The 18306-nt window shown below is 34.4% G+C and overlaps 2 protein-coding genes across 6 annotated transcripts in view; one reads left to right on the forward strand and one right to left on the reverse strand.

The window, feature by feature from the left end:
- LOC149800286 (uncharacterized) overlaps window positions 1-18306 on the reverse strand; it is a 131549-nt gene that overhangs the window by 94208 nt on the left and 19035 nt on the right. The window contains exon 6 of the mRNA XM_089958378.1: window positions 5124-5207. Coding sequence (XP_089814504.1) covers window positions 5124-5207 — 84 coding nt within the window. The remainder of the gene's footprint in view (window positions 1-5123; window positions 5208-18306) is intronic.
- The window catches only part of LOC149800287 (uncharacterized), a 251662-nt gene that overhangs the window by 39351 nt on the left and 194005 nt on the right, over window positions 1-18306 (forward strand). The window lies entirely within an intron of this gene.

Raw genomic sequence — 18306 nt, forward strand, 5'->3', positions numbered from 1 at the left:
ATGAACGTCCTGGAAACCTGGTGAATAAGGATATGCAGGTAAGCATCTTTTAAGTCAATGCTGATAGCAAAGTCTCCCTCTTGGATGGCATTCAGAATGCCCCCCAGTGTTTCCTTTGAGAACCAAGCAGCGTGAATGAAGCAATTAAGGGCAATGAGGTTGATAATGGCATATAGAGTGTCACATGCCTTTGAAACCAAGAAGAGTCTGGAATAGAATCCTGGAGAGAGTGTTTCGAACACATTCTACTGCCCTTTTCCGAAGAAGGCTGTCTATTTTCTGCTCTAATGCGGTGGCTTTCATGGATCCGATGGGACGTTGGTGAATGTCGGAACTCTGGACAGTGGTGGAGGAGTGTGAAACGTTATGCAGAGTCCCTTGTAAACCACTTGCCGAGTCCAGGTATCATTGTAGCAAATTGTGTCCCATTCGGCAGCAAAGAAAAGAAGCCTTCCTTCTACCGAGATGTCTGGAAAGGGCATATTGGAGATGGCATCATTTGTTTAGGGCAAGAAAGCTGCTGAGAGGAGAAACACTGAGACAAATAAAAGGCTCCCCCATTTTATTAGGTTTGGTTTGCGATTGCTGTTAGTGGCTTACGCTGAGTGATCACTGGGAGGACTGTTTCCTGGAAATTTGTGTTTTACAGGTGGTTCTTGGATTCGGTTCCTGATTTCCCATAGTATGACTGTAACAATGCTGTGGTGATGGGTTAGGGAAATTTGTTTCTTTGATGACCTGTTACAAACCTCTTCAATCTGGCTGTTAAACGAAAAGTTGGATGATAAAAGTTGTGTTTGCACTCTGACTTTATGGTGGTCCTTTAAAAAGGTGGAGCTGTGAGTACCAGGTCCAGTTCAGCCAATTGCAGATTAGTTGCAGCGGTGATGGCATTGGTCAAGGTGTGTGGTGCTGCCCTATTTATAACATAGGCATGAGTGACACCATCTCCCATGCATGTCCTGTAGAAGTCAAAGTGGAGGGAGAGAGGCTATGTTCAGCTTGTTGGAAAATTGCCATGGAAACAAAGTCCAGTAGAGGGCCCAGGGAGATGATATTATTCACTAACTGTTGAATATCATCAAAGGCCACTTGATCCATACATAATGGAGTGTGGTTTGGACATCCCCAAAGTGGCTATATCCTGTTCTATTACTGAGGTTTCCAAGTGAAAGGCTGGCATGTGACAGTGTCAGAAATGCCAACAGAAGGTATTTTTGCATAAAGAAAAGACTGTTAATGTTGAAATCCTGCTATTGGTGGTGAAGACAGTTCAAAATGTCTGTAACCCTGCCTGACTGCAGGAGTAAGGCAGGTTCCTCCTTCTCTGTCATAGGATCAACTGAAGCTGGGACTTTAGTCCAGTTTGGTGTTGGTGTTGGGGGAGAAGGGCAAAACTCTGGAGGTAAAAGTTGGAATACTTCCTCAATGCAGGCCCGGGAGACTGAATCTTCATGTGACATCATTTAGTCCAGAATCGATGATATTCCTTGAGAACAAGCATCATTGTCCTTAGGTCTGAAGAGCAATGAGATCTGTTGCCCACAAAACTTGTAGTACATCCTGAAATGGAAAATGTGACCTCCAGGCAGTCACTGAGGAGGAAGGCTCTTCCTGTTGCAGTGTTGCGAGGCTGGTGAAGCGATGTCTGAAGAAGTCTGAGGAACTAAACAAGGCACTGTGCCGGAAGGGAGTCCTGAGGAATACATGCTGGAGCAATCCCTGTGTATGTTGACATAGGTCAGTTTTGACATAATATGATAAGGGCTGTTGTGTGATTGAGCCCTAATTGATCAATCGAACATGGCCTAGACCCATTCTAACTGAAACAGGCCGTGTGTATGGGGAGAGTATCGTCCGACTCATAAAGTTGGAACAGATTACGGGATGCTTGACCCATGTAACCTGCCCGTATATCTGTAGATTAAGAGGGAAGTAATGGTTGTTGGTTAAGCTCTTTTCCTTGCTGCTCCGCAAGAGAAATTGAGTCGAGCCCAATAGGAATCGCCAGTAACAGTGGGTATGGAGGTGACTTGGGTGCTGGGGCAGTTTCTGACCTTGTTGTTTTCCAGCACTTAGTGGCTGAAGGGAGAGAGGTCCCCCTTTCCGCCAAAAATTCCGGTACAGGTGAAAGGTCAGCTTGTAGACTGATGACATCATCTTTTGAATATATATATATATATATATATATATATATATATATATACACACACACACACATATGCTGGATATAAACAAATGTCGGCAAAAATGAGAGAGAAAAGTTGGAAATAGAGATGGATTATACTTTCCTTGAAGTAAATGGACTCCTCTAACTGAAGCAGACATGCTTCCAAGATGAAAATGGATGGCGAGGTCTCTTGTGAAAAAAGCATGCCGTGTTGTATGAGCAGAAGTAATAATTGGTATATCCTTACTCACTGCTGCCTAGTCTTATAGGTAAGGGAAGATATCTTTATGTCTGACCACCACTTGGTTCGACCGACAACTTTTAGCTCCCTTTCTCTAAAAGTAATATCTCAAAGGGCTGTATTTGCGAGGCAGTTGCAGAACTCCTAAGGTATTATGATTGGGTAATGTATTCGAAAAAGAAATTACATAATGTTGCAACATATGCATCCCATGCAGTGGTGACATGGATTCATCACATATGATCTATTTATTAGGATAACATGTGACAGTGCAACATCAGAGTAGATAACCAGCCAGAGACATTCATTCTGACATACAGAACAATGTATAAAACAAGGTTGCAGTTCATGTGACACTGTCATATACATTTTGCAATATTATTTTGGTACAGCCTATCCATTTTCATGCATAAACACTAAATGTCTACTTTTATGATGACAGTATTTGCAGAGGCTTTAACCAGTGCCGAGATTGTATCTCATGTTATTCAACAACTGTTCTCTTCCCATTCCATTTAGACTTGTAGAAGTATTTTTGTAATTCTTTCTTTCTGCAAATGAATGATTTTTCATTAAGCACTGAAGGCACTACCGCTTTACAATGGGGGTGGGGGTGGCTATATATGCTTTGTATCTATTCTCCTTAGACATTCATTTCATTCCATTCAGTTTTATGTTCACCCATGAATCAAATGTCAGCACTAAATTGCATATTCAAGCTAAATCGATTGAGTGAAGCCCACACAGTTGACACTGGCATCCCAACTTTCATTTGACAGTCTTCACTGGGATCCTTCAGTTTCTGCTAAAGAAACTTTACTCAAGGGTTATTGTAACAGGATAGACCTGAATGGATGCTTGGATCAGATGACAACACAACACAATGTGATGAAAGATGGAAGTTTATAATATGAATATATATATATATAGATATATAGATATATATATATATATATATATATATATATATATATATATATATATATATATATATACAGTGATTCCTTCATGCTCTAAGCATAGGTCTCATTCAATTACTTTATCCAAACATTCACAAATAAGAAAACAAAAATATGATTCATATATTCAAATGTATGCCGGTAAGATTTGTAAAATCTCATGTAATGATTATAAGATTCAAATAATCTTATGTAATCTCATGTAATGAAAGTGAGATTCAAATAATCTCATGGAATGAAAATAAAATTCACATCTCCTGTGATGAAAATGACATTCACATAATCTCATGTAATAAAAGTTGTTGTTGTTGTTGTTGTTGTTGTTGTTTTAGGGTTTAACGCCATTTTTCAGCACAAGACAGGCTATACATGGCGGCCAGTATAACTGGTGGAGGAAGAACCCTGGAAAACCCAGGGAAGAACCACCGACCCACGAGAAGCTACTGGCAGGCTTTCCCACGTACCCACGCTAGCCGAGCTTTGGACTCGAACCTACGCAGACAGAGGTGAGATGGCAGTGATCCGGAACAGTGAGCGCTTTAGACCACTCGTCCACTCAGGGCCCCCTGTAATGAAAGTGAGATTCAAATAATCTCATGGAATGAAAATAAGATTCAAATAATCTCATGTAATCAAAAAGACCCAATTGTACTCAAACAAACATATGACTCGGTCATTTGTACAGCCACATGTGTCATAAATATTTGTAAAAACTTGCAAATGTGTCCATTGACAAACGACACAGTTCTCCCAAATTCTTGGGTTGGCCCACACTTGTATTGGCTGCACACACCCTTCATGGATCCACCATGCACAGAAGCTTACAAATTAGCAGTTTTGTCTTTGTATGGCCTTGAAGGTTACATCATCTTCCATATCATTATAGACACAAAGATGGCCAGACAGGCAGCCTGATATACCAGCACACATACAGCACACAATTCTCCTAACCTAAATTGGGTTGGCCCACTTGTATTGGCCACGCCCACCCTTCATGGATCCACCATGCACATAGACATACATATAAACATACGTACAGACAGCCCTATGGCTGGAGAACAAAAATGAAGAACGTTCAATGCTAGATAAGATCCAAAGACCAGTGTGTCAGTTAGAAAACAAATCTGCTGTAAATCTACAGGAGAGTGAGTATTGGAATGGGTAGAATACCATGCTTTTAGTGTCTCTCGCCGCAAGCAATCTACGAGATACATGTTAGTTCAGTTGCTTACCTAGAAAAACAATTATCCACCCTAGATAATGTTATACGTAGGTACGACAAAAATGATCAAATCATTCTAAGGCAAAACCAAGTTATTTCTTGCCTTATTCTGTGACTCGTTATCTGCAGAGAGCTTCATGGCACATCTGTGACCTTTGTACAATCCTCTTATGCCCATTCAGTAACCAGTTAAGTACTGACAGACTTTGTCAAAACTTCATTAAGATGCAAACAATACTTGATGGTACAGTTGTCACTCTAATGTGTTTCTTTAATTCTGCACTACTGCACCATTATGAACAAGACATGTTGGTGGTTCTGTTGCTCCAATTTAATGGCATCATGGTAAATTTGTCCGGACCTGGTACCACAACTGGATTAATGTTTTGTCTTAATGCAAATTATGAAATTAGACAAACCCGTGACCATATAATGCTTCATTCAAGATGACATGTATAAAATTGTATACTTTTATGAAGAATAAAGTGGTGTCATCCAGTGCTGAAAACAGTGAGGAACATGAGGACATACCTTTCGCTCTCCCTTCTCTCTTCATTATATTTCTGGTTCTTCTCTTCATAGCCTTTCATCTCATCCCCATAGTCTTCAAATTTCCTATTTAACATGAAAGGGAATACATGATCTAAATTCCCTGTCTGCAAATTTGAGAAAATATTTGAAATCTGAACCTCAAATATATACCATATATCTTGGGACATGATAAAATAAATGATTTTGTTTTCTTCTCCCACAACTTATGGTGAAACTTTGTTTTACCCAGGTTATATGTCCCAAGACTTAAGAAATGAAAAAAAATTGTGTTGAATTCGTGCCCCCCCACCACTACCATCACCACATGTTGCAATAAAATAGATAAATAAAATGTTTATTTTTCAATAATTTAAACTAACCTTGTACTATCATTTATTCCTCTTTTTCATCATGAGCAATTTCTATGCATCCATACTGTAGTGTTTATCACTTATGTCAGATAACACACAACATATTTTTCACTGATTTGAATATAGAGAAAAAAAATCATGTTGGTTGTTCTTAAGATTTAAATATTTTACCAGACTGAAAACTGGATCCAACAAAATCACCAATGAGGAGAGAAAGAGGGAACATTATCAACCAGCTGCTTGAAGATGCCTGCCATTCATGCATGACATGATGTAAGGTGCAAAATAACCAAGACTGTATTATACTCCAGGTTAACTATCTGACAGTATCTCACAACTAAAAATCATTAATTCAAAACATGTTCACTTTGACTGCATCTTTTTCAAGGCATGAGTTACAATAAGTATTATTAAAATAAGTTAATGCTGTGTATACTATTTACCCTAAGAACATCAATACCTGTTGTATCAATTATGATTACAAATGGTAAACAAATAGAAGCCCGGTTGGTGAATTAACACAACTGTAAATGAGCAATAAACTCATTGTTTGAAATTACTGCCAGGTTATAAAATACAAAATGTTAATTTATTACAAAACAAGCTGACCCTGGATTCTTTGACATGACAAGATTATATATATATATATATATATATATATATATATATATATATATATATATAGATAGATAGATCAAATCTTGTCATGTCAAATATATATAGCGAAGCCAACATTCATTCCTTTGTTCCTGGTTTTCATGAGAATTTTGAAAATAAACTGAAACAATGGAACAGTTTTTAAAGTGACACAATCTAGTGATTCGTGCATTCACATCAATGACCCAGCATCTCCCTGAAGATTTGGGAGCAAAGATAAAATCATTCCATTTCTAACAGTATGATCATTAGCATGAATGAAGTTCCAGTGATCTCATTCCTGGATGGAGTGTTGATACGGAGGGTTTTAAAAATTCAGAATTTGCATGACTGGTGCAGATAAAAAAATCTTAACTTTCAGCCTTGAGTTCCTGCAGCAGGTGATGTGTTGACTCCAGTGATAATTTTTAATGGTGTGAGGGAGCTAAAAAATATTCATGCCATGAAAGGATGGATCGCATGTGTGCAGGAGAAGGATTGGGTTGAAGACGTGAAGCTACAGTGGATTAAAGAATATTTTTTTAAAAAGATTTAGGTTAAGCACATTTTCTGACATGGAATTTTTAAATGATTTAATAGGTGTCCCACAACTTACAACTAAAAAAAACCCAATGTGTCCCAGAACATAAAGTGCACAAAAAATTTACTTTATAAATAAATTTATGGTGTCCCAATAAATACGGTGTCCCAAAATATATGGCAAATACAGTAAATAAAATATAATCTCATCCACCGGAATGTTTTGGTAATGTATTTTAAGTTTATGTTAAACTGTACATTTTATTTCATTAGCCAGGACCTTTTTATGTGAAATAGATTAAAATATATAACTCAGATTTTGAAACCTATCAAATTACATAAAAGTTGGGTACATTTATAGCATCAGATAAAAAGGTAATTAAAGTGAAGCATACATCAAACCTATATGCTATCTCTCTCTCTCTCTCTCTATATATATAGAGAGAGAGAGAGAGAGAGAGAGAGAGAGGGAGAGAGAGATGGGTTGTCTTTCAGGACCTACTGGAACCCAGCTCATTGTATTTCTCTGAACTAATCCCCAAGATTTATTAGCAGAACTTCTGTTACTTACTATTGGGAGCTCTGTGATAAAATTTTGTCTTTTCAGACAGGAACACCATTGGGATATATTTACATGTGTTAGATTTAAAGGTCGAGTTTTTTTAGTAAGAGATGACTGACATGTCAAGATATTGACACTACAAAGTGTTTATAGTTTTAAAAGAATGTTCAATGTGAAATGAAAGAAAATATTACCTATGCCTTATGTTGAATTAAACAGATGAAGACAAAAACAAAAGGAATTAAGAAATCTTTATAATTTTTAATAAAAGGAACAGAACAATATCTTTTGAAATACACTGATCCAAACATCATTTTGGAAATGTATTTTGTTGGTTGCAATTACCGGTAATTTGTTGAATTTTCTTTGCTGGCATGAGTTCAGAATTCATGCAAATAGTAGATCTCTGTGGTTTTTATTACATATTTCAGATACATTGGAATCTGCCCCTCTCCCAGACCCTCACCCAGTGGTTTTAACCTGAAAAGCTTGTTTAAAGTTTGGTTAAAATATATTTTAAAATGACGGTTTAACTGCAATACTTTTATATTTCATCTGTGAACCCCTTCTAAGGGACTCTGGAAGGGAGGGCAAACACTTTACTCAATCTTGCCGATAGCTGCAACATTGACAACTTATGAAACAAAGTTTCCTCAATTTTTACTCAGCGTTTAGAAGGAGATATAAATGTGAACAATCTAACAGATGGCCAAATAAACAGTGGGCATAATATTATCCCCCACCCCCCAGGATAATAAACAACTATGCTATTGAATGTTTTGAAGGCATAAATTAAAGTTTTATATTTTAACAAAGTGATGCGTTTTTCTGGGTAAGTATATAAAGTAAACAAGCAATATCATAATTCATTGCTACTTGGACTTGAACCAGGACTCACATGAATACAGGTAGTAACAGGCAAAACAGTAATTAAAATCTAAATACACAGTAGCTGCTGATTACTTTGACATAAATCAAGGTATATAGAAAATACTCATATAAGTGACAAATATAAACCAAACAGAGTAGAAATGACTCCTACTTTTCCACTGATAACTAACCTAACAAGCCATGTAATGTCCAGGTTCCTTACAACTTCAGGATACTATAAATATATTGTCAGATCTGAGGCTCAAATGTATGAGCCAGTGGCAAAGAATCTGTTCGGTTTGGTTCACACATATTTAAGGTCGTCTGTAATACATCTCAAACTAGTAAAGTACACTATTTTTATTAAAATAATTCAAGAGAATCTAAGAATTACTTTAAAACATAAAATACTTTACAATAATGAAATTAAAATTACTCATAATTTTATAAAAACTGTAAAGCTGATGTAAACAAGGTGAATTAGAACAAAATACTAATAGTCAGGGTGAATGGGTTTCATATAAATCCATGTTTTCTGAAACAGGAAAACTAATAACTGCGGGTGATCTCAATTTGGCTGTTGATAATTTTAAGCAAAATAAATCTCAGGGTCTTGACACAGTGTTAAATGAGTACATATTTTGTTGAAAGTTTCTAAAATGACATTCCATGGGTGTTTTTCTCTCACAATCGAGTAATGGATCTGTTGTTTCTATCTCTAAAATGTAGATACAAGAGATGCTAACAATCACCGAAGGATAAAACTGCTAGTTGTGTTGGAATACTTGTTACTAACATGCTAAATTTTAAAAACTTTCCACTTGGCCTGCCTAAAATCACTTCCATTCTGATGCACAATTTTGATTTAAAAAAGACTTGCATAATATGTTTAATTTTTATATTCATTGTTTAGAAAACAAAAGCACATAAATAGTGAATATAATGTGTGACATTTGCTTGTTTTTTAAGTTATGCTAAAAGTATGGTTGTAAAGTGTGTATGGGGGAGTGTATTTTTCAAAGTTGAAAATATAAAGAGACTACACCAAACACTAAAAACTGTAAACTCAGGATTATGAGTCCAATAAATTTCATTTTCTTTTGAGTCATTTTTTTCCAAAATGGAATGTGGATACAATTAAAGGTGCAACCTCAAAAGACAACTCTTATACAATTAACACTAATGAGTAGTACATTTTATGAGATACCATGTCACAAGTTAGAACTTTTCTTGAAAAGTTTTGTCTTTATTATGTTCCAAGGTAACACATCATGTGCTTTTGTCATCAGTTGCACCTATCAACACATCATACCTAACAAAATAGGTGACTTGCCCTTAATAAAGTTGAAACTATAACCATTGCTCCATGTCAAGGAAAGAGACATGGAGTATATCAAATCAGAGTGTATTTCAGCCATTTGGGACTTACGTTCCCAAAGGCCATGAAATGATTCCTGATTGGCTGATATGGCAGACTGACACATGGGAGAAATACAAAATCATTGTCTTATATTTTGACAGCATGGCACTGGAGTTTTAAATAATAGGACCATGTGGATAACAATTTACTTCAAAAGTTTCTAACTTAGTATCATTTCCATATTCTAATCTGAATTAGACATTGATGAAATATTCCACTGCACAACATATTTTGAAAAGAAAGAGACTTCAGACTTGAAGGTTTTCATATATGTATATATATCTTCGTTCACCTTCCTCTCATTTTCAAGTTGTGGGGGAAATTACTGACTTTAATTTCCGGTCAGATAATGATTGGAATAATAGGTTTCTATTTCCTAAACAAGGCTGAACTCAAGTATTACAAATTAGTAAATCTGGTTGAAAACAGGGAAAAAACTGCCCTCTATACCAAGGTATATACACTCTTTTTATGCTAACCTGTGAATTAGTCGATTCTAAAATACAAATAATTCTGATAATTCATTGGAACGGAATAAGACAATGTTTTTTTTAACTGTGCTCAATAGACAACAATAACAGTATTATCAAAAATTTTACTTGCTTACTCAGTTTAGTGGTAAATAAGTCACCTCTCATACTTGAGTTCCATGTTCAAATCCCAAACATGTTATAAATACTTTTCTTCAATGTTGTAGTTTACACACTTCTTATCTTGAATTAGCAAAAAGATTTAAGTTACTTCTGATTTTTTCCATGTGAATACACACAAAAACATGGCACAGCATACACAGCACACAAATGACACTATGGTGCTTGGTACTGTAAAAAAACAACAGCTAACTTCAATTTGTTATAGATATTGTTAGCCAATATGACTGAGCATAAAATTAAAAGAACATTTGCTTGTTAAAAGTGAGTAACATATATACTTCTCTTGTGATTTATAAATTAAAGTATTTTTCACCTTTCAACGAAATATATTCACTCGATCCAAGCAAATATTCCCTATATAAACTTGCCACCAAATGTTATAATTATTTCCCATTTCATTTGTACACTACTTTAGATGATTTGTACAATATATGAATTAAACAGATAGTGTAGGTGATTATTTATAAGCGGTATAATAAACTATTCTGCTCTTCATGCAGATCCTAAAAGATATAACATTATATTTTGAATAATTTTTCACCATTTCAAATGAATGCATGATATAGCACTCTACTGAACCAGTAAACTAGTTCAAAGCATTTAATATTACATGCTCATTTTTTTCTGTATCAGCTTTACATTGTCAGAACCGTACAGTATTTTTGCATAATGCACTGATTCATCCTGCATGACACATGTGTCTAAAACCAGTACTGTCGGTAAGGAACTGAACAAACAATGTATTTTGTATGCTCATGTAGCAGATGCTGGCGCTTTTATTAGATTTGTCTGTGAATGAATTAACAAGCTGTTTGGTCCATTGGAAGTAGCCATGATAATGTGGATGAGTTCACCGATTCACATAAGAAACTTTCAACCAAACAAATGAATGAACATGATATCAACAATGTCCATAATAAATGTGAGGCACAAAGTACTGAAAATACCATTCATTTAGGAGTAATGTTCATAAATATTTGCAAATCGAATGGTTCAGACTTTGACCTAGGCACTCAAAGCAACAATACCATGTAATCTAGATGTGACCTACCTACTGAGCACATTATTGACAGCACATAATGGGCAGTTTTACCAACAGAAATGAGCAGCAATGGGGTCCCCAGTCCAAGCTAAAGTTGCAAATTTATATATGGAGGTTTTTTTTATATAGAGAAAAGCCTTCAAATCAGCTAAGAAATCACCATCAATGTGGTTCCAATATGTGGATGATACCTTGATTGAACTGTAGGAGTACCATGTGCAAAAGTCTGGAATCATGTGAACTCCACTGACCCACATATTCAGTTCACATCAGAAGAAGAAGAAAATGGCAATGACCATTCTTGGATAATGTATACGCATAAAATATGATGAATCAGAGCAAAACAACTGTGTATAGAAAACCAATATACAACGACCAGTAACTTAAACTTTTTTCCACTCTGGAACATAAGAGGTCAGTAGTGAGATTAGCTGACATAATGTTCTCCAATATTCAACAATGCTTGTTGAAAAACCACATACATTAGAAATGTATGTGGTTTTAGATATAGGCTTTCCAAAACTCTGGTGTATAGTTATAACATCTTCTGAGCTATTATTCCTCAATTATTGTCTATGCATCTCCAGACAAGTATGGTGTTGCATATCAAATTAAATTGTTTCATATATATTGCTGTTATCTGATTTGAATGCATTAATAGCAGGCAAAAGGAATTTTACATTAGTTAGTAGGTTTCACATCTGGTAATAAATATAGATGTTTTATGCTGATTTTTCTCACTCCTGTACAGTTCCTACCAAATGCCAGTAGGAAATCCCATAACAAGATGGTGTTAGCCACACTGCCCAGTTTAGCTGATTCTTACAGAATCTCATGTCACGCTTTGATCAACTGCATATCTTTCGATATCACTTCTTTTTATTTATATAGTGAGGTCATTTATTTCCATGCCTACAGAATACTGTATATACTATGCATATAAACCTCTCTCATATAAGCCTACCCTCCCCCACAAAACACTGAACACATATAAACATTAAAAAGTTCATGAACCGCGCATAAGCTGACCCACAAGTCCAAGACGACATCACAAGATGCAGGTGGTAAGTTCTAAATGCATTTATTTACCCAAGCTTATATTAGCAAATATTACACATATATCTCTTTCTGGGTTGGCAAGTATGATTATTATATGGAAATGTTATAAGCTAATAAATTTAATTTTCTGTTTTCTTCTCGTTTCTACCTAATTTAGATTTGGGTATAATTTGATCAGACAATGATGAGAATTGAGCATTTGCACACTGCTGTAACAGTACCTCTCCTTTTGCTTCTAGTTAATTATTGTTTGTTTATATGTTATTGCACCAGAATTTTGCATCAATGCACCAGTAATTACATTTTCATTTTGCCCTGAAATTGTAAATACCTAACTCTTTAAAATCTGACCAAGCATGACAACAATGAGCAACAATAGTGTTTGGTTCAACAATCGAATTTAGGCTAGTGAGCATATTTACATAATAGCACCACCATGTTTACAATAAAGGATGGAACTTGTGCTAAATGAAGTAAACTCGAACCAGCTCATGAATTATTAAGTCTTTATTTACCTTTATTCCAAATCAAGTTGGAGAAATCAGAAAACATTCAGACGCAACATGTTGGGACACAGAAAATGCATTTTTTAAATGCATATACAAGACACAAAAAATTATTTTCTCGCGTACCAAGATTTACAGCCATTATGGTAGTCAACAAACAAACTCAAAAACTTTTAAAGTTTAGACTATGGCTCATGGATAAGGCGATCCCCCCTCCTTCTTCCAGGCTTTTATTTTTTCCTAAATTATTGGCTGATACACGAGTATACATGGTAATTGCTTCATCATGTTTCCTTTTCATTCATTCTGTGTGCACTGATATCTTTGGATGTGCTTTTTTTGGTCTCCATTAAAGGTGACAATTGGTACCAGGGTACAAGCTTTTTCATAATTACCCAAGTAATAAAAAATTAGCTATGGGGTACTCGTCCATGTTAAATAATTTTTTTTTTTTAAATTTCCCAGTTTAGATCAGAGATATCTTGAATTTAAACCATGTGCCACATATTCATAATAGTTTGATATACAGTTAAGTAGCAGACCAGTCTATATTGATAAAAAAACAGGTGTCAAATATTATCAAGTGAAATGGACTTTATCGATGTGACTTGTGGATGTTATATGACCAAGAGATGTTAGAGGTGAAGAATTTTGTTAAACTTAAGAACATGTTGCATCAGGAAAGGATAAATAGTGCATTATAAATTTTGAAGGAGGAATTCTACTGTGATGTAATACAGCATTAAGAATTTGTTAACTTGACTTTATGACCTTGAAGCAAAAAGTTAAACCTGTGATGTAGACTAATTAAAGTGAATGCTGCATATATATATATATATATATATATATATATATATATATATATATATATATATATATATATATATATATAATTTTGTCTTGTGTCTGTATTAATCCACATGGATTTAGTATGTTTGTGACAATAAATTTAACTAATTGCAGATCCAGGTGAGTATTAGACAACTACATTTTTCATACAGTTTTCACTAATGGCATTTAATATATAGATCACTCTTTTTATGCCCAGATTGCGTTTTTTTGCCATTCATATTAGTAATAATTATGCTTACACCTCCGGGGTGATGGAGGAAGTTGGCATGTATGAACTTATAACAAAGCAGTTCAGGTTCACATTTAATATAATTTCCCATTGATTATGTACCTGGGTAACTAATCATTGCAATTGTTGGATACCCAGTTGACTTTTTCTAAAATATTGATATCTCTAGTCTCCATATTTTTTCTTTGACCAATACGAATTCAAATAACATGCATTTTACTGACACTTTCATTTTTTAATGTGCTGTTTTCCATATGTTACATTAAATAAAATAACAGTACAATGATCAATAAATTTAATGTTTTCTTCATTGCTTGCTTTAACCAGAGATATGTCTATCAATGTGAGCAAATTGTTACCTTGTCCATAAATTATTTTGATTAAATGACAACCAATTTAGTATTTTTATTCTGATTGAAATACTTACAATTCATGTTTTCCTGTTAACCATTTCCACTAAAAACCTCATTTTTTATGGGTAAGATGAAATGTACACAATATTTTCTTTTCTAGCAAGTCCTTAACCTTTGTGCTCTTTTTCTCTCTTGCTGATTCAAAATTTCTCTAAAGTATATGTGACACCTCCCTCCCTTTTTGATTCTACCTTTTGAATACAACTGTATTTTTAAAGACATATAAACTTCAAAATTCATTTCCATCCATCAATGTACTTTTCTTATGATTGCATGTCAACAATATTATTCTGTCACTGGTCATTTTACATCAATTACATAAACTTTTATGTGGAAATAATTTTCTAGCTTGTTTAGGTAATGTTTATGTAGAATATTCAGTTAACCATTCTTTCAATTTAGTGTATTATATTTTGTGTTTGCCTGGTTAATTTTCATCCACAATCAACTGATATTTGTACAATTAATTCTACTTTCAGGATGGTAGTAAAGATGCCTTCAATACCTAACTCAGACATTTAAAATAGGACGGATGACTTTTCTTTAGGTGTTCTCAGCAAGCCAGCTTGATGTCTGTCCACAAGGGTGGCAATTTGCAATGTTTCATCAATCCTTCTAAACATATTAAGGTTTTTAAATTTTTGTAAAATTTTACTCACTATGAGTCATCATTCACTGGTTTTAACCAAATTTTACTAAATTCTCTTCGCTTTTGTCAAATCTTTGTTGATTGATGGAATAAAGTTGCAAGATATCTGATCTGTAATATATATTTAGCTGAATACAAATTTATGCATTTACTTATCTTAAATATATCATTTATTTTTTCTGCAGAGTTTTGACTATTTTGCCCTCTGGATAAATGACGCTTGTATTGAAATCATCAATGCTGCTTGTAAAATACAATTCTTCAACATTATCTAAATCTTTATTTTCTTAAGTTTAAAATTTACAATTTATATGTTTCTCTAATGTTCTGTTTTAGTTACTCTCAATACAGATATGCCACAAGAAATTAACTCTACCCTGGAGAAGTTCTGATTTCAATGCTGCTTCATGCATTAATATATTTGGCTCAGTAGTATTTGCCCATACTGTGCTTATTTAACCAAAGTGGCATACCACTCTTGTGCTTTAATCCCACTGAAGACTGCTTCTCCCTAGTGTTATAACCCTATGTTAAACTATATAGCACGAAAGAAGCGAAACGAACAAATTCAGTAAAATCAACAAATAATTTATTTAAACAATTTACTTCTCTATGTCACAAACTAAAAATTTGAAAGCCACTTACAGTTTTGTGAACTAAATCACAAATACTCTTAAACTTCCTATCACAAGTTCAAAACAATGTTCCTAATTCCAAAGGTCCTGATTTTTCTGATATAACATAATGATAAAGTCTAGAATGTCCCTCAATGAGTTCTCATTAATCCCAAATTTGTATGAATCAAAAAATTAAGTACTTTGTAACTATAATGACTAATTTAAATAAATAATTCCTATTAAATTATATCTGAACACAATTGTACATGAATCCAAAGAGTGATCTTAAAACGGGAATGAATAATTGTTTACCAAACCTCTATTTCATATTTCATTTGACCTCAGATACAATATGATGTTCCTGAAAACTAATGATTCCATGGAAAATTCCACAAATCCTTGAATTCTGATAAACATCTTGTTTACTGCTTATAAATCAGGCATGCAAAATCTCTATCCACAACCCGCAAATCATAATCATGACAAAGGTCAGATATCCAAAATGTCTCTCCACAACCCTCAATCACAAACAAGTCAAGCAAACAATATGAATTAAATATATAAAACACTAGTCTTTCAGAAATTTGTGTTGTTTCATGTGTTCACAGAGTAATATTTGATGTTTTTACAATTTTCATAAATAATTCTGCCCTTTACATGTAATTGGTTTCACAGATGCACCCAACTTTACAATTTTGTGAACTGTGAAGACTGATTATCTCTCTTTTCCAAGAAAACAGCAAAATTACTTGTGCATTCTCCAAGAAAAGAATGAGTTAACATAATTACTGGCAGGTACAGTGATTGATACCTTCCAGGAGGTCCCCCTCTCTTCTCTTTATGCTTATGTTTTTCAGGTATTATGTATATTTAATTTAATTGTCTGTTAGTCATATTTTAATTTTTCTATATTGCTATATTAATGTCACACTGTATGCTGGACTTGACCTTGTCCAAAACTGAGTTCATTTCTGCTTGACGCAAGTTGACCCAAGTTGACTTTTTTTGTATTATTCAATGTAAACAACTAACACTTAGCTTTATTATTCTTTATGTGTATATGCTTAATATCAGGATAATTATTCAGTGTAAACAAGAATAAGTAAATATGTTTATCTGCATCGAGGGTTTTGGAATTTCCTAAGTGAATTTTACAGGTTATTATGTTGTAAGTAAACATTAGATAATTCTTGAAGGCTGTTTTCCATTAGGTATGTTTTTCTTTTTAGAAAATGCTAATTGTGACCCAAGTCAAGTAGAGAACTATATAATCTTGTAACTATATAATCTTGTGAGTGTTAGGACTTAGTCAGTTCATGCTTTAACATCTAGCACTTTCAAGTTATATTATGTTGCGTCCAGTTTTGGGCTGGAATCATTTTCTTCAAATTACTGAATTCAAGTGATTATTTTCTCTGTTAATACAAGGTGCTCTGATAAAATTCTTGGATAGAGACATTCACTGGAATTTATTAGGAATTCAAATCTGGAATTATATTTCTGTGATTCAATAAAAAGACTATTGGCACATCAATACTTTAAAGGTTACATCAGACACGTCATCACCTTCAGTTTTTGGAATTATTCTGGACTTCTACTGAATTTTATTCAGGACTTTAAATTTCTAGGACTTGTGTCTGCAATTCTTGGATTATTTTTGGGATTTAATTTGTAATACCGTAAGTTCATTTTTCTCATTTTCAGTTTGTATTCCAGGGAATCAAACTGTTGAATTTTACAAAGGTTGTTCTCTTTCACTCTTTTCTGTTACTTATTTTAAATAGGCTGCAGTCCGCAGATTTGATCATACATGAATTGCAAACCCATAGCTGCCAACCTTCCAGGCTCACAATTAGTGAAAATAGGGATAAAAAGTCGTGAATCTGGACATGAATTAGTGAAAAATACCACGACAGTAACTCCATCCACTCTGACCGTCAATACTACACTATATCAAGATCACAATATAAAAATGAAACACTACATATATGGAGAAATATTTATTGATCAAGACATGATACTGTGGCAGACTTGAACTTCCTCAACTGCTTGATCATAAATTTGTTTTCTATACAGTTCAGACTTCTTGCCTGCTGGTTGATCTTGATGGCTAAAATTGCTGACAAATGTTCTGCAGCTAAAGAGGCCCTAAAGTCTGTCTTATTTTTCCTCACTAGAGAAAATACTCTTTTGCTGTCACTGTTGCTGTGAGGAATGCACAGGAGCTGCAGCACTTTTGGTTATTCCACAGGAAAATTTGGAAGCGATTTTCGAGTTCGGGAACATTTGTCGGAACAAATGTTTAGTATGGTCTCCAGCTGAAAAAGGTAGATTGTGTTCGACAAGAAAACTCACAAATAATGCTTCAGCGTTGGTAGCTTGCAGGTCTTCTGCCGATGGCTTAAAATATTCCAGAGCTGAAATCTGTAAATTCTTAATTTTCCCAACTTCTACGTGCTTCCTCACATCATCTCTGCAATGTCACACTGAGTGCAAAAAGCATGATGAATATCAATGTTTAATGGCAGAATGCACGGTCAATTTTTGATGTATTCCAAATTAAACTTCACTTTTTGAGCAATACATTTCTTTTTCCTTGGTGGTGAATACATTTTCAAGATCTTACATGCGATGCTGAACGGTAACTCAAATCAATGTTGGTTACACATGCGCTGAGAAAAATTCGGGTTAGGCCCCCGTTTCTCTCAAAAGCATTTGTAAAACTACTCTTATACATATAGATTAAAATAGGCTAAAATGCTTG

This window comes from Sinohyriopsis cumingii, chromosome 5, assembly GCF_028554795.1.
Source record: "Sinohyriopsis cumingii isolate HCF-2022 chromosome 5, ASM2855479v2, whole genome shotgun sequence".
Lineage (NCBI taxonomy): Eukaryota > Metazoa > Mollusca > Bivalvia > Unionida > Unionidae > Sinohyriopsis > Sinohyriopsis cumingii.